The 26,889-nt window shown below is 43.7% G+C and overlaps 1 protein-coding gene across 1 annotated transcript in view; it reads right to left on the bottom strand.

Annotated features, from left to right (window-relative positions):
- Positions 1 to 26,889, bottom strand: part of SerT (Serotonin transporter) — a 387,450-nt gene that overhangs the window by 691 nt on the left and 359,870 nt on the right. The window contains exons 11-13 of the mRNA XM_075890899.1: positions 22,675 to 22,775; positions 22,444 to 22,611; positions 1 to 511 (exon numbers count right to left, since the gene is read on the bottom strand). The exon at positions 1 to 511 is cut by the window's left edge and continues 691 nt beyond it. Of these exons, the coding sequence (XP_075747014.1) occupies positions 437 to 511; positions 22,444 to 22,611; positions 22,675 to 22,775 (344 nt within the window). The 3' untranslated portion in view covers positions 1 to 436. The remainder of the gene's footprint in view (positions 512 to 22,443; positions 22,612 to 22,674; positions 22,776 to 26,889) is intronic.

Here is a 26,889-nt window from a genome sequence, read left to right as displayed (position 1 = left end):
GGTGATGCTTGTGGTTAAACATCTAAAAATTTTGATGAATGCTTTCTCCAATATTCAAGCATCAACGAAGATAACTAAATCGATATATTTACACTTTGTGGACAAGGTGACGTTTTAAGGCAAAGTGAGCTTACAAGACGAGAAAAGACATGAAAGTGCGAGTGAGCCACAGATTTCCTTTGTGCGTGCATAAGTAAAGAACGTGTCAACGCAAAATGTTGTCAATAAATAAGATAACTTCACATTTATAAAAATGTACATTCTAACGGGCAAGCTAGAATGCAATGAAAATAATTTTGGTCACTCTGGGTAAAACACGACCAGTTTTGTTTGCCACACTTATACCCCCCTTCGGCAGGACGAACGTGAACCGTGGGGCGTTCTGCAGGTACAGAGCTGCGCATTTTCTGGGAGAATGAAGTCGCACACAGTGCGACTAGACTGAGGTAGGAACACATTGCTTGAGCCTCTTTGCAGCCGCACTGTGGGGTCGCAGGCAGATGATCAGTCGCTGAAAAAGAAAAGCCCGGCACCATTGAAGACACCTGTGCAATTTTTTGATGATATTCAGATGTCCGAGAAATTCAATTTTTACAGAAATATTTTCAGACAGCATTACCACACAATGTTTAAAGAGAAGAGTAAGGTTGTATTTTTAAATTTAGAAGATATTTAGCTGAGGCAACTTTGATAAATATTTGTGATAAATTTCTCAGCTTGTTTTTTAGGGCTATTAGCAAGCTCTCAAATAATCCATAAACTACGTTTGTTTTCAAGTACGCTCTAGGAACAGAATATTACTATCGCGTTGAACCCTTATAAAGGCAAAGTTTTTTTTAAGTCCAGAAACTTTTTCTTTGCAAGAAATTAGGTAGCTTGAATTTGATGATAGTAAACATGTGCCTGCGAGTGTGGGAGGTACAAAAGCACTTCCGCCCTTCAACAGCTTTATTGTAAGCAAAGAAGTGTAATATATATTTTTATTAGAAAGAAAACAGAAGCGATCTGCACAAGCTTACGCGAGAGGAGTTCACGGCAACAAGGTGGCTTAACGTGATCTGTAATCATTCAATAAAGAGCGTCACCAGGGCCAGCCCTTCACTCATCTATACATATGAGGAAATAGGTTCACCTCTAGCACTATTTCTCGGTATATTATGCGTGTTTTAGGGCGTGTCATCGTAAAGACAAGACATGGATTGCGAGATATACGCTTTACAAATGTCTCAATAATGTAAAAGATGAGAGTACAAGGTTCTCCAATTGTTCTTACCAAAAAAATCATTACAAAAATTTTGTTTTGTATTTGTATCGCCTCGAAAACTCGCTCTTGTATTGATCAAAACAATATGTTGTTTTTATATTGGTCGTATATACATATTCGCAGCTCATTCAGGTTTCAACCTCAGGCTAAAACGCCTCATGCTCATCAGCTAGGAAGTACAAAAAAAAAAACAGGCGTGACGAATAATGACACCTCAACCACATGCATCTCCGTCTGCTGCCTTAATAGGTGATTTAAATGTTCAACCTTTGCACGTATGATACTCACATACAAGGTGTTGCTACTACTAAAGATTTGTCTCATCAATACTGGAATCCACATTGAGCGCTTTTGCTCTTGCAAGCCGCAATCATAAAAATAATGCATGATTCTAGAAACGACCTCGTCTACGGTTCCCTTAATTTGCAACAAATATTGGAAAATTCAGCCATATTTTCTGGCATTTCACTTTGAATTTTATTACTATCAGATATCAAGGATCACGTATATTAAACGCCTTCTCAGACATTAACAATTTGGCTTTTTTTACATTGAAGTCTCACAATGCGTTGTTGCGAATTACAAGTGTTCAAAATACGCCTACTTTATGATTGCTTGCGCTGCAAGATGCAGGCGTAATTTATTCTTTTTTAATATTATACGAATTATTTTAGCGATTTTTTCTATTAGATTTTTTATAAGTCTCTAACGAAGCCGCCAAAAATCAGGCTTGAGCATTCATTCTTCGCACCAAAAGGCATTCATCGACAGGAAATGCTGTTACTAGAGCCAAGAGCCTATGGCCATTGGTGAGCGAGCGTAAGGTAACAATGCAGTAGACAACGCAACATTACCGTGTAGCGAGAATAACCCCCCGCGCACATATATATACCTCTAAAGAAGAGGCATCAAGTAATATTAAGGCAGCTACAAACAAATTGCTTCCCAACCCCCTCCGTTTAATCCATCTGTTCTAAACTCTGCCGAAGAGAGGACGCAAATCTTTACTATACGCTCTAGTTCTCACATAAATCACACAAAAATTGTTGAAGATTTTTTAGGGTTTATTGAAATATCATCATAAAATACAGAATGGCATGATTTGTACTTGCTACAGAAGGAGGTTCCAAGGTATACACCAACAGGGGCACCTTTTATCGAGAATGCATTGGTGCAATCGAGGGAAAACGAGTGACGACAACAAGCATAATATGAAGAAACAGTTTCTCAACAAAATAGAAAAGCAAGAACGCAAATACTTTCAAAGTTGCAAGGCATAGAACATCAACAAAACGAAAACCTGTAAATTACATTGATATTGAAAAGATTTACATCAATCAAAGACAATAAGAAAAACAAAAAGAAAGCGCTGAAAAAATGTTAACATGAAACCTGCAAGAAATTTTTCCCTAATTTCATTTCAAATGTTGTTACCCCATGAAAAACTTTATTAATCGAAGGAAGCGATTTTCGCTGACTAATGCCCGAAAAAATCGCTGTCTTTTTCCATAGTTCGAGTACAATACCAGCAACAGTAAACTAAGATCAGGAGAATCTAGTCAAATAAACTGAAACTGAAACTGAAATTTGTAGTTGTGAGCAAGTTGGGGGGGGGGGGAAGCTTTCTAATTCAATGTCAAGATGACGTGCACGAAAAATGAGCATGCCCAGTTTCAATGAAATGAAATGATTCATGAGGAGAGCGTTGAGATTACAGTACAAGGGTGGGGCAGACTTCCCCTAGTGACGGAAGATGATAATTTTTATTGCTTTATTCTGCAAGTAAGCAATTTTGGAAAGATGAATCATGTAAGCGTTTACCCAAAATTAACAGCAATATGTTAAATGACTATGAATGAAGGCAAAGTATAAAGCACGAAGAATGTGCAAGGGAAAGTAGGGGCGAGTTTTAATTAGAACACAAACGCCAAAAGAACTTTTTGACGAAATTGGTACAATGTGTTTTTGAAATTTTAGGTGAGAATTGATGGGAAAACCAAGAAACGTTATTCTATTGAAGGGGCAAATAACATGCGAGTCAATTATTAAAAATTCCATTAATGGTATGGTCTTTCGTGAGGAATGAAATAGCATGATTGTACTTTTCAATGGGTTAACTACGAGATGAGTGTTATGGCAGCATTGTACAATATTGGCGGCGTGACTATTTATTTCCTTACGAGAATTTACTAAATCTACTCGTTAAAAGATGGTACTGTAATCAGCGTATAAAGTACATTTAGATAAATTAAGACGTTTTGGCAAGTCATTAATGCACAAAAATTAGCAAAGTCCATTAAATGAGCCTTGAGGGACACCTTGATTAAACGTAATGAAGTTAGAATAGAAAACACTAACTAAAACACGCTGAGAGATATTCGACAGGTAGTTAGAAATAGGCATTAGTAGGGGACCACAAATACCATAGGAGTCTAGTTTTGTAAAAAGAATTTCGTGGTTAATAGTGTCAAGCGCTTTAGAAAGATTCACAAATACAGCCTCGGCAAAGAGGCCCATATCAATGGATTGTTTAAGGTAGTCAGTGAATTCAATCAAAGAGAGTTGAAGAAATGTTAGGCCTAAACCAAACTGATAGGGTGTGAAAAGAATGAACTTTTTTCGACAATTTGTTAGGAGAGTAACAAGCAATTTCTCCAGAAATTTGATTAAGAAAGAAACAATAGTGATCGGGCTGTAGTTATTGATGAAGTTTCGGTCACCTTTTTTAAACTCTGGAAGCCCTTAAGTTCTTCAGAAAAATCTCCAGCAATAATCATTCAATAATTACATGAGCAGAGTAATGGAAATGTCGGAGGCAATAATATAATTCTTGATAGATGAATGTTATCTATACCGGCACCTGTGCATTATAATTGCATTATTACTTGACTAACTTCGTGTAGGAAACAGGCCTTAGATAGGAGTGCGGGCACCGAGGAAGTGAGGAAGTATGGTCGGAAGTAGACACATTTGCCTTGGAAAAGTGCAAGTTAAAAGCATTGGTAATATCAGAGGCTCTTGTTTGTACTCGTCAACCATCCAAAGTTTTAAAATCTTCGACTCGGCAACATGTTGGTTCAGAAATTCTTTGATTACCTTCCAATTTTGGTGGCTGTCACTTTGATGTTTAAGAATGGGGCAATCGTAATCCTGATCCCCTGATCGCGCATATCGCTGAACAGTGAGAGACCACGCTTCTCACGTCCGACCCCAAAACACAAGTGTAGGTGCCGGAGCGGGCAGCCATAACGGACCAATGTCAAAGGACTTTAACACGCTGAAAACCAGCTCCATGTAATGGCACCAAGTAAATGTTTCTCCTGCTCCTCCTTTGTTGAACAATGGTAATTTTTATTTAATTTCACATGATCAATATCATCAGCCTGACTTGGCCCACTGCAGACTTAACGTTTTTTGTTGGAGCAAACTTCTCTCCCGTGATCCGCCAATCAACCCCGTATTGTGCTCTCTGCTGCCACGTTATACGTGTGAACATTTTAATCTCCTCGGCCCACCTAACTTTCTGTCTCCTCTTCGTGCATTTGTCATGTCTGGGAATACAGTCAGTTACCCTCAATTACCAGCCGTTATCCTGCCTACGTGCTACGGGCCCGATCCGTGTCCATTTCTTTTTCTTGATTTTTTTAGCCCCGGTTTGTTCCCTGACCCACTGTGCTCTCTTTTTCTCGCTTAAGGTTTCACCTAGCCGCTTGCTTTTCATCGCTCGCTGCGTCGTCCTCAGTTTAGACTGAACCCTCTTTGTAGGCCTCTGGGTTTTCGCTCCTTTGGTAAGTACCAGCAAAATGCAAAAGTTCTGTACGTTCCTCCTGAGAAGTGAAAGATTACCCTTCATGATTTGAGGATGCTTGCTGAATGTGATCCACCGCATCCTTATTCCTCTAGTTAATTTACTCTCATGGTTCGACTCTTCGGTAACAATACAGTAAACTTTTTACACTCTCATGGGTGTGAAAAAGACGTTTTTCCCATTTAAATGTTTTCCACCTATTTTAACACCCTTTTATTCGCTTGTACACTGTAATAGAAAGGTTTAAGTGGGATAAGGGTGTTACCGTGCCGTTAGTTATCATGCAGTTAGTGCAACAGCTGAAGGGTGTATACCTATAATTGCAATAACAATTGTGCGGCTCAACGTCCCAAAGCAGTCATATGATTAGGAGAGGCACCGTACTAAAGGGCCCCGGAAACGTTGACCACAATGGGCTCTGTAAGATGTACTGAAGTGTAACTACACAGGTATCGAACAATTTTGCCTCCACCAAAATTATGGCTGCCATGACATCCGGGGTTCGATCATGTGACTTCCGGATCAACAGTTCAGCACCATAAGCACCACAACACCAAAGCGAGTGGTGCACGCGTGAAAATTGACCTGCATCCATGCTTGCAATTAAAATGCCACGCATAGCGCAACATGCCTGTTCTACTGCCTTTCATAAAGTTACAATGTTGTAGGGATCACATAATCAACGACACGGTCGAGGCACTGACACATTTCACAGGACACTCGAATAATCAAGAAAATGTAAAAGAGAGAACTTTTCTCTTTTTACTGTAAATTTCTACATTGCTTTACCTCTTTATATTGTTCACATTAAATGTCCATAAATGAATGGGCCACAGTCAGGATCTACGGACTACACATATTCAAGTGTAGAAGCGATTGAGAGAAAAAAGCATAAACATATTACAAAAACACTTGCTCGGTCATAAACCATTCGAGCGCAAGTCGTTTTCACTGTCTTTTCGAAGACGAAACGTGCTTGGTCGATAAGGAATACAATGCACTCCCTTTGGCAACCATGCGGGAGCACGGGTGGTTCTTTAGGGCAAGAAATATTGACCAGATAATAGCACGGTTAGCGCACGCAACGCCTTTGCGAAGCGAAGGGGAGAAGGGCATGATAGGTAGGAGAGCTGCACCCCGCCTTTATTCAGTGACTCCCCCCCCCCCCCCCATGGTGCGCAGGTCTTTGCGTGAGCTCCATCAATCATTGCAATACAATCTCGCGTGTACATGTCTGCATTACCAATTGTATATTTTTAATTCAGAAGACATGCGTGTTATGTGATGATTATTACCACTGTTGTTCAATTGTTCCATATTGCGTTCACTTTGTATTTTCAAACGTTTCAAATTTCATCCGATTAGATTTTTACTCTTATTTTTAAAGACGATAGTCTTTCTTGGGGACCTTCGACGCAAAAGTTTTGGTCTTTCTGTCTGTCTTTCTGTCTGTCTGTCTGTCAGTACATTTGTCTGTTTGCTTAGGCTTTTACTGTTAATTTTAAAGACGATAGATAGTCTTTCTTGGGGACCTTCGACGCAAAAAGTTTGGTCTGTCTCTCTGTCTATCGGTACATTTGTCTGTTTGTCCACTCTTACCGGCATCTGGTACTTGAAACGGCCGACCCCATCCGCAGCGACGACCAATGTTGCTCAAGGTTGAGCGTTCATGCTTGTGCAATTGTCAAAAAAAAGCAATAATTGCACATGTCTGGGGCACCATAACAATACGCATATCTTCTGCATATGCATCTCTTACAAGAAAACGCATGCATAAGTAATTTTAAAAACCGTAGCGCTTATCACGCTGCGCTTACCATGCAACGCCTGCACGGAATGGTGAGTGTTTCCAACGCTTTTCTAAGACGACATGGTGGTGGCACCTACCCGTCGCCTCACGTTCAACACCTTATCAGCTCTGAGACGGGCGCGGACGGCCACGTGCGTTGTTTTCCAAAAGAAACTGGCAGATGGCATGCATGTCTCACGTGTGACGTGATTTGTTGCGCTCGTTTGCTTCCGCTGAACGCTCGAGGCATTCTAACGCAGCGCCCCCGGAAGATCATTCGCCGATTTTCTTGCGCAGAGCATAAAACAAATGTTTCATTTACTCTCTCCACACGCAAAACTATCGTTTTTCGACGACATTTGCAGATTACATGCAGATACGGGGCCATTTTTTTTGTAGAAGTTATATTATTGTGTGCTTTGCGTAATTATGTAATATATACTTGTATATACTTTTTGTATATTTAAATTCATTAACAAAGTTTTTAGAGCGCAAATGTAGGGCACTTCTGCGGTGCTGTAGCCATGATACTTGTTAGGACGTGCCACTTGCCGGTAGGGCGCCTCGCAGGGGGTTAGTTTTGCATAGATTTTTCTCGTTTTTCAGGTTTGCTAGTCCTCTGTGTTCTTTTTTTTTGTGTTCTGCCGATGCTGCTTATTAGAAAAATGAGCAATACTCAAGCGTGAACGTGTGGCGTCGTATTGTGGAGCACTCGCCAGGTATGTACGATTCTGCTATCAGCGCTTTGCTAACACCGAGAGCGTGAGAAGGACGCCGTGCTACGTTTTTCATTACATGTGGACGATATATAAGGATGGCTTGTTAACGTAGCAAACCACTTTGTGTGTGTCATTTCATCAGGGTGAAGGCTGATTTGCAGAAATTTAAGCACGGGCGAGCTTTTTCTTTCGAATGAAGCAAGCTTCGGTGTGTGAAGCAGCGTGTGCGTGAGTTCGTAGTGAAAATTCGGTGGCAGGTTTAGGCAGAGTTGTGGCGGCGCCCGCCTCTGTCGATAGTGGTGTTAGAAGGGAGCCCTGCTGGCGATGGACCAATATTTTGGTTAAATAATTGTTGGCCAAAGACGGCATTTATTAGCCGTAAGCATTGATCAAGTCTAGGGTGCGTATGCGTGGATCTCTTTTATTAGGGATTTTTTTCATGCCTGTTCATATTGTGTGCTAAAGGAGTGAACGTGTCTAAGACAGTTTTATATGTTGTACGTCCTTTTTTATACTGCTGTAATAAATTCTTGCGGGAAGCTGAACGTATTCCGGTGTATGAAACTGCGCTGGCACGCATCTTTGAATTACCGTGTTTCTCGAGCTGGCGTGCGGCATGTTGCCTACTCTTAAATAGGGCTTGCAAAGCTTGCAATCACGTTTAGCTGTTTATGCAGCCCATTTAGTCAAATGTGAGCTTACGGTATACACCCGCATTTACTGTTGCCTGATGCGGCCCGAACCCATAAAGTTTGTGTCGTTCGTTAAACTTGAACTGTATTTTCGAAGAATTTTTTCGCGGCTAATTATGACGAAAATACCGGAGCTTAATTTGCGAGCCCTAATTTTATCAATAGTTCATGTGGTCGAGCACATTTTATTTTATTCAGCTTGTTTGAGCAATGCTTGGATTTCGTTATTTTGTTTAGGTTCAATAAATATAGTATGCGCCTCGCCCAACCAGTGTTCAAACTTTGCTAAACACTTTTACGTGCACGAACAATCAGAACAGTTTTGACCACTACCTCCAATGGCAATTAATAATATATGACAAGCTTGTACCTGTCTGGTCAGGAACAGACATGAAAACAATGAAAAACTACATACTGACCACGAGAAAAGCACAACGTTCGATACTTGTGAATAAGCCTTTCTCCTGTGCGGGGGGCAAAACGTTATGCTTTTATTTGCTTTCAATTGTGGTCAGCGTGTCGTTTTCATTGTCTTCACATCAGATGATAAGCTTAAGTACATTCTCTAGGCCAACGCTACGGATGTCCAAGGCATCCGTGGTGTTTCCAGAAACGCATATAATATTTGTCACTCAAAACGTGCAATAATGTTAAACATGATGGTATGCATACATAAAGCATGCAGGTGTTACTGTGAAAATGTAAAACTAGACAAAGCATTTATCTTAGAATCATGAATATAGAGTGCATGTTGCCAAGTTGTCCGCATTGAAGCATCTATACAGCTTCGGGAACCAGTCTCATCAGATGTTTATTGTGTATTGCTCAATCGCGGCCAATAGCTTTCAGGATTCTGTTTACTGGAGATTGTTGCAGAAGCTTGCATGCTTTATTGAGATGGCATGCTGTTCAAGATGGCTGCCTTGTATGTCTTAGCATTTCCACATTTTTTCCCATTATTCATTATACAGGCTGTAATGAAGGGTATGTGAGGGATGAGTGAGGGGCACTGCCTTTTAGCCTCCTGGAATCGTTGAAACTAATAACCATAATTTAGCAGGATACAGTAGTAATTTAGCGAAACCAATTTTTGATAATATAGGTATAATCGTCCCAATGTAAGCAGCCGGTAGAATGTTACATGGGCTGTGTTCAAAGTAAAATTCATAATTTATTTTATGTGTTACCTGCAATAGATACTTGACGAAATTGCATACCTTCATGTATATGCTGTCCTACTACTGAATCGGCATGTATACACACTATGCAGGAGCGCTATTCGCGCATAATTTGGGACACATCAGTAATGTGAAAATTGCCTATGCATTTGTAAGGTTGCAGCGATGTTCATCAAGAACATTAAGGAAGTTTTTGTTGTATCATGTCGGGTTTTTGTACATCCTGCTTTTTAAAAACACGTGTTCCTGAACATTCTAAAAAGAGTGCCAAATTTAGCTTCGCTAACAGGCACATGTCAGTGAATTGTTTTTTTTGTTTCTCACAGCCTATACATGCTCGTCGTAGGAAGAGAGTGTGGAAGATGTCTGGACAAGCCTGTCATCAATGCTGGCTCCTAGAAAAGTTGGCTTCTGGTGCACAGCAGCTGTGGTGCCTTCTGTTTCCCGTGAAAAGGGAACTGCAAAGAGCCACCTGGTAGCTGTATTCAAGGAGCACAAAGGCTCAAGGTCTTCAAATTTACCACTTTTGTTGTTCCTTAAAAAAATTTGGTGGTCTAAGTTATGTATGTAAACACCACCTTTGCAGATAGCTATGTAACTAGTGGCACGCAATGTGAGACAATCATCATCACTGACAGCGAGTGCCATTCAGTATATAAGATTCATGTTTGAACTGAATGGAGACCGCAGCAGGCGGTCATGCGTTGAATATTTGCGCCATCCACATTTTTAGAGTACTTCACTTGCAAGAATTGTAGCATGTCTGTGCTCAGATATCCAGCCGGAAAGTTTAGTTGCGGCTTGCATTAATATGTATGTGGCACTGTGAGCACCAGCAAAGACTGCCTGATTTGATGCATTTATTTTGACCAGGGGTCGAAGGCATGGGCAAACATTACAATGGTTGCTTTTTTTATTGGCTGGTGATAGCAAGATCTGACTGCTCGTTACACCAGGACGTAATTTTTTGCTATTCCTCACTGGCTTGCACGCAAAATTATGAAAAGCTTCATCAAACTTTGGAACGGGTTATTTAGGAGCACAAAGATAATCAAAGATTTTGCCTTAGTGGGACTGTGTAGAAACATGACCGCCTCCAACTTTTCAATGCAGGCAGCCCTGTCTATTTCAGTTACTTATATTTAAATATTGTTCATTGATTGGGCAGATGACAGCATTTATTTCTTACTCTGTGTCCACCTGCAAATAATCTGCCAAAGTGTTTTTTTTCTGTTGTAAGGCTGAATTTATATTCAATTAGACAGCACAATTATGAATGTGCCAGTGCCACTTACTAAGCTCTTCTTCCTATATTTCGTGTTTTTTTCAAGATCTACTGAGTGAGTCGGCTGCCTGACTCACGTGTCAAGTTTCAATTGATGCCTTATGTGCAATTGGTCATTTAAAAACACATTTTGTGTTGTGATAAAAAACAGCACATTATTAATTTTATATTCATTGTAACCTTCACTGAACAATTTATTTTAATACGTTTTGTAACATTAGGTATTTCTTTGTGGCTTCTTCTGCTAGCTGGGTAAACTCTTCGGCGTCCGTCTCATTGCCATAATTTTCACGAGGGAGCATTGCATCTAACGTTGTCGTAACCTCACGTCCGTAAAGGAGACTGAAGGGTATCTTCCGAGGGGTCGCCTGACGAGTCGTGTTGTACGCGAACGTGACGTAGGGCAAAATTTCGTCCCAGTTCTTGTGCTCTACATCTACGTGCATGCTTATCATGTCAGCCAGGTTCTTGTTGAGGCGTTCAGTGAGCCCGTTGGTTTGGGGATGATATGCCGTTGTCTTCCTGTGAGCTGTACCACTTAGTCGGCAAATGGTGTCCAAAAGCTCAACCATGAACGCAGTACCTCTGTCGCTGATGACTGTTGCGGAGCACCACGTCTCAAAACGATGGCTTCGATGAAAAATTGCGCCGCTTCAGCTGCCGTTGCCCATGGCAGAGCGCCTGTCTCCACGTATCGGGTCAGGTAATCCGTGGCGACGAGCATCCACCCGTTTCCAGTGTCAGATTTTGGGAAGGGTCCCAGAAAATCCATGCCAATTTGTGCGAATGGTGTCACTGGCACTCGGACAGGCTTCAGCAGGCCAGCTGATTTGATGGATGGTGGCTTGTGACGCTGGCAATCTAGACATGTCTGCACGTAAGTTTTGACAGCTTTGGCAAGTCTTGGCGAGTAATAGTTCTGCCTTATCCTCGCCAATTTTCTTGCGTAAACCAAGTCGCCAGCAGTAGGTTCGTCGTGGCAGGCTTGCAGAACCTCGCGGCGAAGCGAAGAAGGAACGACGAGCAAGTAGCTGCTGTCGGTGGGTGAAAAGCTCTTCTTATCAAGAACGTCCTTTCGCAAGCAGTACGACGGCAGCCCTCCCGAAAAAACACTTCGGCACGCCATTTGTTCGCCTTTGTAGGTAATTTATAAAACGTAGCAGTTGAGCATCGTCACGCTGCGGTTGAGAGAAGGTGGCACTGTCCACAATTCCCAGAAAGGCCGTGTCGTTGCCGTCATTGTGCGGGAATGCCGTCTCAACAGGAGACCGAGAAAGACAGTCAGCATTGGTATGTCGTTTTTCCGATTTGCAAGCAACAGTGAAGTCAAATTCTTGGAGCCGGAGACTCCATCGTGCAAGACGGCAAGGCGGATCTTTCAAGTTGACAACCACCAAAGAGTGGTGTTCGTGGAGAACATTGAACGGGCGGCCGTACAAATAAGGACGAAACTTCAGGACTGCTTATACTATTGGAAGAGATTCTTTCTCCGCCATAGTGTTGTTAGCTTTCGCTCGGGATAGCGTCCTGCTGGCGTAGGCGATCACCTTTTTGTTGTTCTTCTTCGACTGTACGACGACTGCTCCAAGACCCACATTACTAGCGTCTGTATGAAGTATTGTGGGCACGTCTTCATCGTAGTGGGCCAGCACGGGGCGTGTTTGCATGCGCTGACCAAGCTCGTAAAACGTCTGCTGTTGGTCTTCGCCCCATCTCAAGGGGATATCTTCCCGAGTAAGCTGGGTCGATGGCCATGCGATGCGCGAAAACTCAGCAATAAACCGCCAGCGATAGGCACAGAGTCCCCAAAAAATTGGCAGATCCCACGAACAGTGGGAATCGATATGCGAAGCACAAATGAGAAAGGTTGATATGTCACTTTAAAATCCGCACAACGTTACGAGGTAGAGGTAAATTATGCCGTACATGACTTCCGGGTCAGGATTATCAAGTTTGAATGTGTCGCGTACCTTTGTCTTCTGTTCACATTATGTGATACCAAATTCAGTATATGTGGAGCTAGTGAAATGGTCGTGAGCACGCTATGAGCGTGCTATGTTGTCATGTTCTTACATGACATGCGTGTTAGGATTATATGTTTGCACAAATCATTTACTTTGTCATTCATTGAAGTCACGTAACACCAAGTTTGGTATATGTGGAGCTAGCACAACGGCCGCGAGCGCATCATGAAGGACCCAATATACGCCATTGTACCGCTGACACGCGCCCACACTCGGCGCAGCGACGCTACGTTAGAAAAACGCGAGCACTATATAGTCGGACGCCAGGCGCGACTGGTGCGACCAGCGTCCATCAGCATGGCCCGACGGCAACCAGCGCGTAATGTGACATGCTGCATTTCACGCCAATGCATTACCCAGACAACACTTCTCCTTTTTTGCGTGACAGATGGACGTGAGACGTGCTGAAACGCGCATGCCTCAAAGCAACGCAGTGGGGCGCGCGCCTGCGAGTATATAGTAGGACCGACGCATCGCGTGGCACCGCCCACGTGAAGCGACGAAATGAACTCCGGCGAGCACGCGCACCGCGTCACTTCGAAATGTATTGGTTCCTTGACTGTGGCATGTAGTCATGTTCTCACATGATACGCATCTCATGATTATCATGTTTACAACAGTCACATTTTTTTGTCATCCATTGACGTCACGTAATACCAGATTTGTCATATATGAAGCTAGCGAAATGGCGGTGAGCGCAACATGAGTGTGGCATGTAGACATGTCGTTACATGACATGCATGCCGTGATTATCACGTTTGGGTGTGTCATATACCTATGTTGTCTATTGGCGTCACGTAATACCGAGTTTGGTACATGTGAAGCTAGTGAAACGGTCGGGAGCACATCATGAGCTTAACATGTAGTCATGTTACATGACACGCATCTCATGTTCATCATGTTTCCACCAGTATCATACCTTCGTCATTCATTCACAACCCGTAACACCAGATTTGGTATAAGTGAGGCTAGCGATACGGCCGCCAGCGCATCATGAGCGTGGCACGTGGTCATGTTGTTACATGACACGCATCTCATGATTATCATGTTTGCACCAGTCACATACCTTCGTCATCCATTCACGTACCGTAATACTAATTTTGGTATATGTTACGTTAGCGAAACGGCCGTGAGCGCATCATGAGCGTGGCATGTAATGATGTTGTTACATGACACGCATGTCATAGTTTTAATGTTAGGGTCTGCCATTGTGTTTGCCATGCAATCATGTCATACCATACTAGTTTTGCAACGTGTCATGTGAACCAAACCACCGCAAAAACTGCAGGACCTTGAAATCTAAATCATGACATTTATGACATAAATATCTTGCTTTTATTGTTATGACTAGTCACGTATGTTGTGCATACACTCATGTTATGACACACGAAGTTTAGTATCGATACCATTATTGAAACGGACAGGAGAGCTAAAAGTCGTAGGCGGCTGGATAGATAGTTAGATAGATAGATAGATGGATAGATAAATAGATAGATAGATAGATAGATAGATAGATAGATAGATAGATAGATAGATAGATAGATAGATAGATAGATAGATAGATACGCTAAAAGTCGCCAAAGCTCGCTAAGAAACATTTAAAACGTCGCACTGATTTTTCGTCTGAATGCGTCGGGAAGTTTGCCATGGCGGCCATTTTATCCGCATTGGGTCGGATCTCATGGCTGCTCACGACGTGACCGAGGAATTGAAGTTCGTGGAAACTGAAGTGGCACTTTTCAGGTTTTGGTGTAAGACCGGCCAAGCGTATCGCTTTAAAAACTGCTTCGAGCCTTCGTAAGTGTTCCTCGAAAGTCGCCGAAAAATCGATCACGTCGTGGAGGTATACCAAGCAGGTTTGCCACTCAAGTCCCAACTGAACCGGGTCCATGAGACGCTGGAATATTGCTGGTGCCACACACAAACCGAAAGGAAGTACCTGCAATTCATAAAGTTCATTGGGCGTAACAAAGGCGGTCTTCTCACGATCTCTCTCATCCACTTCAATTTGCCGGGAGCTGCTTTTCATGTCGATGGACTAGAAGTAGCGCACGTTTCGTAGCCTATCTAATGAATCATCAATATGTGGCAGAGGGTAGACGTTCTTCGTTGTGATCTGATTAAGCTTCCGGTAGTCGTCATAGAATCGCAAGCTGCCGTCCTTCTTTTTGATGAGTACTACAGGTGATGCCCAAAGACTGTTAGATGGCTGAATAACACCATCTTCTAGCATCGTTTTCACCTGTTTTTGAATGACCTCACGCTCCTTTGGGGCGACTCGATAAGGATTTTGCCGGATGGGTCTGGCATCGGAATCCGTGATGATGCGGTGTTTCGTCAGTGCCGTTTGACCAACTCTTGATGTGGATGAGAAGCAGCCGTGGAACTTGTTGATCAGCGTGAGAAGGCGGTCTGGCTCAATGGGAGATAACATTGGACCAACGTCTACAGGTGTCGGTGTAGTGATAGTAGACGCTGCCACTTCCTCCACTAAATGACAATCTTCTGTTCGCGAGAGTTCGTCAAAATAGGCAATAGCCGTGCCTTTAACTATGTGTTGGCGTTCTCTGCTGAAATTTGTCAATAGCAGTTCAGCGCATCCGTCAATAACAGTGATGACAGCCCTGGCAACAGAAATGCCGCTAGTGAATGCGAGCTCCTTGATGTGTTCAGCGACGCCAGTACCATTTCGTAATTTGTCGCAGTGCACGGATACGAGAGAACAACTTCGTGGCGGCAGTATGACGTCGTCATCGGCAATACGGAAGTGAGGTGGCTGGTGTTCCTCATCTGTAGCAGTCTCCGAGCTTACAGCGAACGTTACGCTTCTGTCACGGATGTCAATCACAGCCCCGTATTCGCGCAAGAAATCCATTCCCAATATGAGCTGCTTACAGCACTCGTGGAGAATGACGAGGGTGGCGACAAAGGTGGAACCAGCAATGAAGAGTCGGGCCGTGCACTTTCCAACCGTTGTCATCAACTGAACTCCTGCAGTTCTTATATTGGGTCCCTGCCTTGGCATTTTCACCTTCCTGAGTCTTTCGGCTAGCTGTAGGCTTATTATAGAAAAGTGGGAGCCAGTGTCCACAAGTGCCGTCACTTGGTGGCCGTCAATGTGAACGACGAGGTCAGCGCTGATAACGTCGGTTACGTCGGCAGTTGTCTCATTCGTCGAATTAGTCGCTGCTGTCGTCTTGTTCGGTGTCGATGGCTTCGAGCTGTCACTTGTCTGCAATGGGAACTGTTCGGAATTTCGAATATTGGCAACCCCAACCCCCGAGGTTGCTGCGTCTAGTTTCCCCGTCGCGGGGTAGGGGACCTGCCCTTGGTGATATCGGCAAAGCTATGTTGATTAGGCAAACTGCCCCGCGCAGGAGATGGAGAACGTGACCCGGGCCTCATTGGATTCTGCGGCGGTGTGTTCATAGGAGTGTCATTGTACGTGCGTTGATGGTCGTACGTAGCGTAATTATGGTAGCGAGGAAATATCGAGCACTGAGCGTCGCGATAATGGCAAATTCTGTAAACGTGCATAGCTTCACCACAATGAAAGCATACCGGTGGACGGTCAGCGGTACGCCACAAATCGGTTTTCTGACGCTGTTATTTAAGCGGGAACTCACCATTGAACCACGTTGCGGGCTTCACATTTTGGCTAAACAGCATTCATCTTGTCGGCGAGGTCGGTGAGGTTCGGAAAGTCGTCGGCGCTGAGAGTGGCTGTGTTTGCAGGGTTGGTGGTGGTGCAGTCATTGGAGTCCGCGGCGCCGAAAGTGCTATGACATGGCGTTGGACTGCATCAGCATAAGTAAGATGTCGTCGCACATCATCACAGCTAGATCAAGAGAGAGCCTGACGGACCTCATCCCGGACAACATCAGCGACAAAAGACAATGCCGGCGTCGGTTCGGTTGCTAGAATTAAACAGAGCTGCCGAAGCTCTTTCCTCAAAATCTCCCGGATGACATTCCGTAGAAGCCTGTCGTTGTAGCAGAGGCTCGCCGCAGTCGTAACGGGACTACTCGCTCGAAAGTTGACCACGTTTTGCTGGTGGTACCATTGCTGCAGGGCCCGTGTAATAGCTGTAACTTCTTTCGTGAACTCAGCTAGTGTAGTTGGTGGATTTCTCACAAGCCCAGCAAACAGTTGCTCCTTCACGCCTCGCATTACATACCGCAGCTTCCTGTCTTCCGGCATCTCAGGATCTGCCCTGTCGAAAAGACGGGTCATGTCTTCGGCGAACATAGCATCGCTCTCATTTGGTTTTTGTATTCGACCTTCCACGAGACGTTGCGCATTCTCCTTTCTGTCAAGACTAGTAAAGGTGTCAATCAGCTGGTTGCGGAAGTCGTCCCCCGTAGCCATGGTTCTTTCCCTGTTGATGTACCACGTCTGGGCGTTCACTTTCAGGTAGAAGTACACATTCGTGAGCTCATCTTCTGGGATGGCCCATTGGTTGTACTTCGCTCAGTGTTCGAACTGGTCCAGCCAGTCTTGGGCGTCTTCATAGGTCTCACCATGAAATCATTCAGAAATCCTGGGATCCTGAAGTGTAATGTGCGACGGATTTGCAGCAGCCATCGTGGCTGACGGAGGCAAGCGATTGCTGGCAGTTTCTGGCAAGAGATTGAGCTCGGGAGCCAGGCCTCGCAGATGGCGACTGAAACGGTGGACTGGTGTGTCGACGGGTGGTAGCGATTCCGGGATCCAATGTCGGGTCCGCGAAGAGATGCGAAGCATGAAGACTACCCTGCACCTCCACTAGTGTGACAACGCGGGATCTACGAGCACACAAAGCGCCTCAAACAATTACGCTTTATCGATCGCAGGAAAAAGAGGGCAACGACTTCTTCGTCTTTCGCTCTCGCCCAAGGACAATCGCGCTGCTTTGTTGTCGCCACCACTGGCACATACGCGCGGCAATATTCAGTGCTTTGTCCCCCTTCTTCGTTTTAGGGGTGAAGCTCCTTATAGCGGCACCTGTTCGTCCCTCGTACCCGTTGTAGTGTGTAACAAGTATAACATTTTAACCTCCAAGGTGGTGCCGGTGAGAGATTTCTTCTGTGCGTTGTTGAACAATAAAAAATAGTGCTCAATGTACATGCCAATGGCTGCTTATGGGGAATGAGAGACAGGATCATTCGGCTTTTAGTTAACGCGCACGCGGCGATCCACATTAGCAGCCATTGGCATGTACATTGAGCACTATCTGGCAAGACAGCGTTCCTACATTATACTCGCAGGGTGTAACCTCCTTAGTTTTAGAAAAGTTTAGGGAGCGTTGAGCTGCAGTGCCCTGAATACAATGAACTAGTAAATACCATGAACTCGAGGTGGTTAAAGGTGGGAAGTAAATACGAAGTGCAAGCCGTAAGAAAGTAAAAGCCGAATTCTCCTGTCTCTCATTTACCATTAGCAGCCATTGGCATGTGCATTGAGCACTATCTGACAGAAAGAGGTTGCTACGTTATACTCGCTGGGCGCAACCTCCTTGGTTTTAGAAAGGTTTAGCGAGTGTTGGGCCACAGTGCCATGAACACAGTGAAGTAGTATATACCATAAACTAGAGGTGGTTCAAGTTGGGAAGTAGACCCGAAGCGCAAGCCGTAAGAAAGTGTGCGTGTTCCACCTCTTGTTTAGTCCTCGGAATGTCCGCTGGATGGCGGTGCTTCTATATGGGGAATATTTGATGAAAAGATGCGAGATGGTGGTACTTGACGTTTTGTGAACTAATGAGTTACTTCTATGTGATCGTTTCGTTGAGTGTATGCATCGCAGGTGGTTGGAGTGCATTAAATGTAAACGCAAAAAATCTCTAACTGCTGAAGAATAGTCTGGAGCTGCCTTCAGAAAGGTAACCTATTTGCTTTGCATTTCGGAGTAGTAGTTAAAACTGGGGTAATTAGATATAGCAGTGGTCCTCAGTTGGGAGTCAGGTATACGTGCTTGTGATTGCGTACACGGCTAACGTCATAACTTAACATAGTAGATAAAAAGGTAAAGAGGGAATTATTTTTAATTTTATAGAGCGGCGAAAGACAAGAAACTTCGTACGAAGGTGATGACGCGGCTGCATCACTCACAGCTTAGCCTTAGTCTGGAGTGATGGACCCTGATGACTGCCGGCTACACACACATACACAACGATAAGCCCCTGCGACACGTTCAGCTGGTAAGCGCTTCTAGGATTGCTCATAATCATACGATTGGTGAAAGCAACTGGTGCCTGTACCCGGATCTGTTTCAGGAGAAACATTTTTTTAATTGGCCTCTTTCTTTAGACAGTGTATATTAGGTGCTAGAGGTAACGTAGCGTAGGACTTTTATCAAGGTTTATTACAAAGAATATGTATCTGCTTCGCATAAGATTGCTTTAACATGGCCTATATAGTATAGACCCTCTTCATAAATACGCCACCTGACGCTGAGCTTTTCGTCAGTTTCGCTTCGCAAAGGTGCGTGCGATAGCTAGCGCCATCATGAAGACATGGAAAGCGAGCCGTCATACGCGTGAGTGCTGTGATGTTTGTGTTGGCGGCTTGTTCTCCGTATCATCCGCTGCAATCACACCACTTTCTAGCTTGAACGAGCTCTAGTACTCTCTGATAACGTTTCTGAGCTGCTTTCGCTGCACAATGAACATTATTTTATACCCTTCATGGGGTTGGACGAGCAGTTTGGCTTGTTATGACTGGCAAAGCGTGAATCCGGCCTGCAAGAGACTCTCATCAACGTGCCCTCCCGACGCGGTCCGCGTCCTGCAGGAACGCAAGAGGTGTCTGTGTGCGCTGCAAGAAACGCACATCAGCATCATTGAGACACCCATTCTGCATCGTCTACAGCGGTGGCCTCACAATGACGGCATACTGTAGTTCATGTCCGCCGCACTAGGGGCACCCTTTTTCGAAAAGGGTCTATAGAAGACCCAAGATGGGCATATACTAGGCTTACATACAAAACCTTACTGACCTTAACGAATCCCCGTGCTAGTATTAGCATGCTAGACGCTCATATTAATGACATCTGAGATTTGTTCGACTAATTTTTTTCAACAAGTGCATACCAAAATGTTAGTAAGAGTGCGCAAAAACAGCATTGCTACCTTCAGGTATCTGCAATTTTATGTAGTAAAATGGTCACGAAGGTTAGGAAGTGCCCAAGAAAGTTAGTAACTGCTCCTATTACCAACTATTTGCTTGAAGTTATAAGCTTATTACTGTTTTTATAACGGTGCACACTTAAGGTACATTTACGTAATAGACACGAATGATGTATTCGAAAACAGTTCAAGTTTAACGAACGGCACAAAATGCCACGGGGCAGCCCGCATCAGAAAACCTACATTGCGGATGAATTAAAACCAGCTCGAACTGGACGCAACGAGCTGCATGAACACCTAGCGTAAATGCAAGTTTTGCAAGCGCTAATTGAGAGAAAGCGGCTTACTGCAAGACGCAACAATAATGATTATTCGCTTTTAGTGCGGACGGCCTTGATTTTCTATCAAACGTATGTCTCAGTGTTTGCCGAGAATATCGTAACCTTCCTTTATTTCTTGTTAGGAGGTCCCCCCCCCCCCCCCCATCCCCAGCTTCCACTTCGCGACATCAAAATCGGCATTTATATAAGGTCATGCCGTATTTTATTGATAAAGATTGAAAATTCGCCTATTAGAAAAATATCCAGTAACACTACGACGGCCAAACGAACGTTTACAGATCTAGGTAAGTTGCAAAACTCCCGGTGTCCGCACACACTGGGGCATCCTCCGGTTTGGTGGAGCTAGCGGCACAAGAAGTTTTCGGTAGCAGACAAAAACGCGTAGTCGGCGTGGCAAGACACCGGAGCGGTTTCCCAGAATGGGCATCGCTGTCAGTATAACATCGAGATTTATTGTTCTGCTGTCGCAGCAACTCAATGCTGAGTAATACTTAGCGATGGTAAGGCACCGATAGTGTAGCTAAAGCATTATGGAGTTGCCACAATAAACTATGTTTGATGGCATAACATACGAGTCTCTTCATTTAATCTAATAAATGCACTATGCCGCACAATCCCGTGGAATATTTGTTCACTTTTATAAAGGTGAATATTTCGACTTTATTGAAGCAAAGCACTTTCACTCTGTACGAGAGCAGCCGTTATTTGCGACTAAAGATATACAGAAACACCGTGTGTGTAGTTCACGCCACAAAATTAGTATGAAAACAAAGTGTGTATTTGTATTACGTATGCAATGCAGTGAGAACAAGTTTTCAGATATTGTGTGTAGAGTGTGATGCACACAAAAGGCACAAAATATTTGCAGTGTTAAGCGTACTTATGAAACAAGCTCAACTTTATTGTCATTTACAGCTGCGTTTGCAGAATCATTCAGCCATTGTTGTGCCCTTGGCGCAGACATTTCAGAAATATTTAGAGCATCGGCCCTTATGAATTGCAAGTTACTTACAAAAAACACTTTTTCCTTGCTGTTTTTCTTGATCACTAATAATTTGCAAACTCAAATGCGTTATTTGCAAACTCAAATTAGTTTGTGCAACTGAATAGTTGATGTAGCTGACGTTCATTCAAGTGCAATTGTATTGTACCGGCTGTTTAATTTAGTTGAAAATCAGTGAATCGCGATATTTGCTCGATGCCTTCAAAATTGTTTTTCTGTAGGCGTAGGTGCCTTAGGATGACTAAAAACTGATCGGGACAGTAATTAATGTGTTAGTGCAGTTATACAGCTATGTAAAATACGAATATTGAAAACCTCCACGCAAAAAAAGATAATGAAAATTTATAATTCGTAACCTCGAAAAAAATAACGCGGGAACAAAAGCGTGCGAACGCGTAACTGCCGCAATAATTTCAACTTTTCTTGTATGTGTGTGCTAGCTACCCTTGCACTCAAATGGCGCGCATACATTTACCGAAAGTGAGTTACACATCTGCAATCATTCTCTTGGAATAGTGACGTCGTATATTATTATCGAAACCCAGCTTTTCTCATTCATTATTGTAGCTGCTAGTGTACTTTGGCCATTTATCTATTCTGCAGGGTTCTTCGGCGTGGAAGTTACTTGCAACTGTCGTGTAGGGGAGTGCGGAGCTCCGTGGTCAATGAGGTGTTACGACAAAAACAACGACTATGACTCGTGTGTAGCGTGGTTAAAGAGTGGCTTCCCTTATGCAATGAATAAGAGGCAGAGACTGAGCTTGAACTAATCAATGCGAGCAAAAAGACTACAATACAATACATAAATAACAATGTCATCTTGCTCAGACCTAAGATAAACCATTACTGTGGTTCAAGGGCAAACAAATACAGCCAAATCCAACGCTTAAAGAGCATCAGACCTGTAAAGACACGAACAGTTTGTAAAACCGATTCAAGTGCAGACAAACCATACACCTCTAGCTCCACTTATCACTTTTACCCCGCAGTTCAGGCTTGCCATCCCCTTCATGAAACATTTTATTCTTATTGACAAGTCAACAGCAATGGTGCCCAAAAAACCACATAACCAAAGAGAAAAATGCAACGCTAAGCCCGAGACATACTGGCGCAAATTCAATGTATAATCTCAGTAGACTGAGTAGCCTGCACCGATAACGGCGCGCGTCACATTCACCACCGACTGCAGAGACTCAAGCGTGTGAATCGTAATGCGTCCTCGATTTTACAACTCTTACCTGTTTTATGGTGCCTCTGGTTTTCAGGAAAGCGATCACAATATAGCCGGGAACGAAACATATAGAAGAAGCTGTCAAGAGCCAACCAACTGAAATTGACCAGCCTGGAAATTTGTAGTCTTCCCACTCCAGGGCTTTGTAGCGCAGAACAGCAAATAGGAACATCATCTGCACAAAATTAAGGAGAATAATAACTCCGGCTGTCAAATCCTGTGACAACAATATACTCACGAAAAGAAATAAGGGACTTATATAACTCCAGCACATACGCCAGTACAGCCCCGGAAGATGACCAAGCATTTCTTTGATATGTTGAGAAAAGCGGTTAGTGCCTGAAAAAAACAGACCAATTATAGGTAACTGCAGTATTCATTGAATTTGCAACGCCTAAAGGCTGGTAAGTACAAAGTATCATGTTAACGTAATGCACAAATAAAGAAAGAAAGATTCGCATGGCAAAACCAAATAGTTTCTAAGTAAAGCATGTCACCCGCCGTGGTGGTCTAGTGGTAAAGGCACTCGGCTGCTGACCGGCAGGTTGAGGCAGTCTGCTTAGATTTACGTGCACGTTGAAGAGCCCCTGGTGGTCGAAGGTTTCGGAGGCCTAACCTACAGACCTATACCGTCTCTCATATTTTTATTGTTGTTGTGAACGGTAGACCCCAACAAGTAGCACATGCATTTTACAGTGTGATACCTTATTCATTCACCTGTAGCATTACAAAGTTCCCGTCATGTGTAAAATGCTCATCACTAGAGCCCATCGCATGCTTTTTATTCATAGTAAACGTTGCGATGCACAAAGCCTGTTTTCTTTTCTAACATGTTTAACGCACATAGTCTGAGCGCCCTCACTGACTGCGCTTGCTCACAGCACTGTGCAATTTTTATCTCGCCGAGACTAAATTATCCAGATAAAGGGCCTGCTGAGGTTGCTGGAGCCTAAAGGAAGGAGACATGCAGAGTGACACTCGGAGAGCGGTCATGAACTACAAAAAAGGGGAAAAAAGCCGGTGGTCCGTTGCGCCGCCGTATTTTGGGTAAATGTCACGAAAGGCTCAATGGTGTGCCAATACGGGTGGTCGGGGTCGATGTACACAGCAATAATGTCCAACAGGGTGTGATCAAAGGATTCGATTGAGCCATTAGTGGAAGTTGTCTTCTGTATGGTGCTAGTGGTATACAGAACCCCAGCAACAATAGAGGAAAGGAAGACCATGCCACAGTCACTGAGCAGAACACGTGGAGCTTCGTGGTGTAAAGATATTGTTGCGCAAAAAAAAATTGGACACTTCAGTGGCTTCACTAGCTTGCAGCTAGGCCGTTTGTGCCTAGTGAGTCAGAAGGCCAACAGCTCTCGCAATCCAAAGATCCCCATTTGACGTCCAAGTCAGGGGCAGTACAAGTTTATAGCAACGGCTTCGAATGGCAAAGCGGGACATGGAAGAGGTCACCGGAACGTAAAATGAGCAGTGGTGGTTTGTACACGTCGTTGACATTGAGCACATGAGGCCAGATTATTGGCAACTGCTAATGAGAAGCCAGGCCAGGTGCAGCGACTGGGTATTATGCCGCACATTTCGTGATAGTCGAGATGACCGACAGTAGGTTCACCGTGAAATTTTTCAAGAACCCAACTTTGTAGATAACGTGGTATATCTGGAACCGCTTTTCTTTCCTCTGTCTGATAAGTGCAGTGATGTAAAACACCACCACCTGCAGTTTTGGATTGGTTAAGTTGTCGATGAAGTCGGGTGTTCAGAAGAGCAGGAGCACCTTCCATGTGTGCCATATTAGAGTGGCAGTAAGGGTCAACGTGTTGCTGCGACAGGAGTGTAGGATGCTACAGAATACGATACCGGCTATGTCTTTATATTCTATGCGCAAGTTTGCATGTATCTCTTCTTCTGTGATTTGACCATGCCTCTATGTATGTTGCTTTGATGCGTACCTAATTGACATGGTAATTACATAAAGTAATTATATAGTGACCACTAATAATCCATGTGAACAACTGCGTTTCGCTTAATATTCTACATGTACTTCTGTAATTTAGTTATCTTGATGTGGCAATGTACGTGCTCACATAGACGCCCGTTAAATAAAAATAAAGTTTTTATTATTTATTCGAGTCAGCACTATTCACGAACTACTTAGCAAACTAGCATGTTTCAATAATCAGTACTTTACTACACCCACTGACTAGGAGGGTAATGCTTTTTGTGACAAGTAAACGGCTAGTATTTAGTTAGTGAATGAGCAGGCTGTATCCTATCGGCAAGTGTGCGCTTTCATATGTGCACACAGCACCTTTGCTGTTACCATAGCTGACACCCTCTTTTGCCTTCTCCTTACAGAAGTTTATTAACCGCTGTCGATAAACAATGGCGTTTACTCTTCTGTTGAAGTCCCGCTATGTTATTTCAGCAGCCCAAAAGCCGATACACAGACCCTTGTTTTTTCTAAGAGCCTATGTTCAAACGAAAGATGTTTTAATATTGTTTAGGATTGAATGCGTTAATGCTTAATTGTTGACTTGGTGAATTGTCGCGTAGGTATTCGGGGAGCTGCCGCCAAGGTTACGTGGAATCACCGGCTTGGGCTGGATACCTGAACAAATGCTTTCAGCAGTTTATTCTGTCGCTCTCTGTACGGTTCATCTTGTACAAACGTTGATCGCACAGAATGCAGATAACACAGCACACAATTATCGTGTAAAAAGGTGTGTTGCGCAGACCTACAGATCTTTACTACAGAATTTTATGCAGAGGTCTGTGTAGGCAGGGGGGTATTATTGCAAAAAGAAGGGGGGGGGGGGTAATATGTGGCGAGACTGCCCAAGCTGGTATACGAGAGCTTGCAGTAAACACAAATATCCCACCGGCGTCAATAGCAGCACAATTTAGAGAAGCACTTTTTTGAATATGTGTGCGAGTCATTGGCGGCGTCAGAAGCAAAAACAATGTGAAGGATGGGGAGACCGCAGGCAGCTGAGGCGACACTTAGAGGGAAAAAAAATTTCATAGAACCGTCGTTACGTCAAGAATAAACCAAAACTTCGAAGCAACACATTCTATATATAAGGACAGAATTGTGTACATGTGTTGCCAATGAATGTATCATACTTGTAATCAACCAAGCCTGTCTACATTACTGCTTCATTGTTGAATTCGAGGGTCTGTATCACTAATGTTTGAAGATTGAAACACAATTATCTGAGAAATGCACTCAATTGAATTCCCAGTTCATTACTTCAAACTTTGCCGCCACTTATTTCCATTTCGAAGTCTTAAAAATGTAAATTGATCCCGAATTCATTCCAATGCCGCTGTTGCAACACTGCTGTCGATTATGCTTTGAGGGTAGCGGGTGCGTTTCGAAGTCCGAAACGCATTATTAATAATTCATACAGCCCATCTTGGGTGCAAAAAGTCGTTTTCTCTTTGTTCGATTCAGGCATCGGTATTTGCTAGCCGCACAATTGTAGATCAAGGCTATAAAAATACTCGGCGTCATGCAACGTATGTAACGCGGTGCGTCGCCGGTCCGTGCCGGAGGGTTCAAACGTTTGCGCGTTGTTTTGTTCAGCGCTAAGTAGTCGACGCTAAAATATAATGTTCTAGCTTTCTTTTGCACTAAAACGAAAGGGAAGGACCACGGTTTCGAGGAAGAACATATGATATTTGGCCGAAGCATGTTTGAGACGTTGCTTTCGACGATCTTGCGCACTGCCAGAGGGACGCGATACGTTCGCAGGTGAATAATTTGGGAGCCGTCAGTCTGAATGTGGTGGCTAGCGGCAGTGGTCACACTAATATCCGCCGAATAAACTTTGAACAACGAAAGATGTTGGTTTAGTAGGTTGAGTGACTTTTACTATGGCCGGCAATCAGATTAGGGCTTACCGTCGCCGACAAAGCTGAGGAAGAATTGATTGGTAGTGAGCTTGAATCCACTAGGAATTATTGGCTCGGAAGGGCAACAACTACGACGGGAGGAGGGTGTATAGCTCAATTGACTGTTGAACAACGGGGTGACAATATTGGGTTCGGGGTCTGATGTAAGGCAGTAACAAAAGCAGACCTATCAGATAAACGAACAAAGCCTAAAATGAATAGTGCCCCGATGTATGGTGTGGCCGTAAGGTAGTACAACCACGTCGCCATCCACGATACTGTTGGAATTAAAGCTTGTTACTCCTGCTCTCGATCGAAAAAGAACATCATCTGAGCTGGTGAGGAGCCGAAAGCACCCTTTCGGTTCTGGTAAAGAAAATTCAGTGGCATCGAGAAAAATGAGGCGCTGATGACAAGTTGTAGAAGCGGATGAAAAAGACAGGAATTCTCAACGGAAAATGAGGTCGTGAGGGCTCTCACGAAAAATCGCGCTGACAATATGATGACGGATACCGTCAATGAAAACATCAATGTTCACTGGGCGAGTGGC

This window comes from Rhipicephalus microplus, chromosome 3 (genome assembly GCF_043290135.1).
Source record: "Rhipicephalus microplus isolate Deutch F79 chromosome 3, USDA_Rmic, whole genome shotgun sequence".
Lineage (NCBI taxonomy): Eukaryota > Metazoa > Arthropoda > Arachnida > Ixodida > Ixodidae > Rhipicephalus > Rhipicephalus microplus.
Note: the sequence above shows the minus strand (reverse complement) of the source record. Positions and strands in the feature narration are given on the sequence as shown.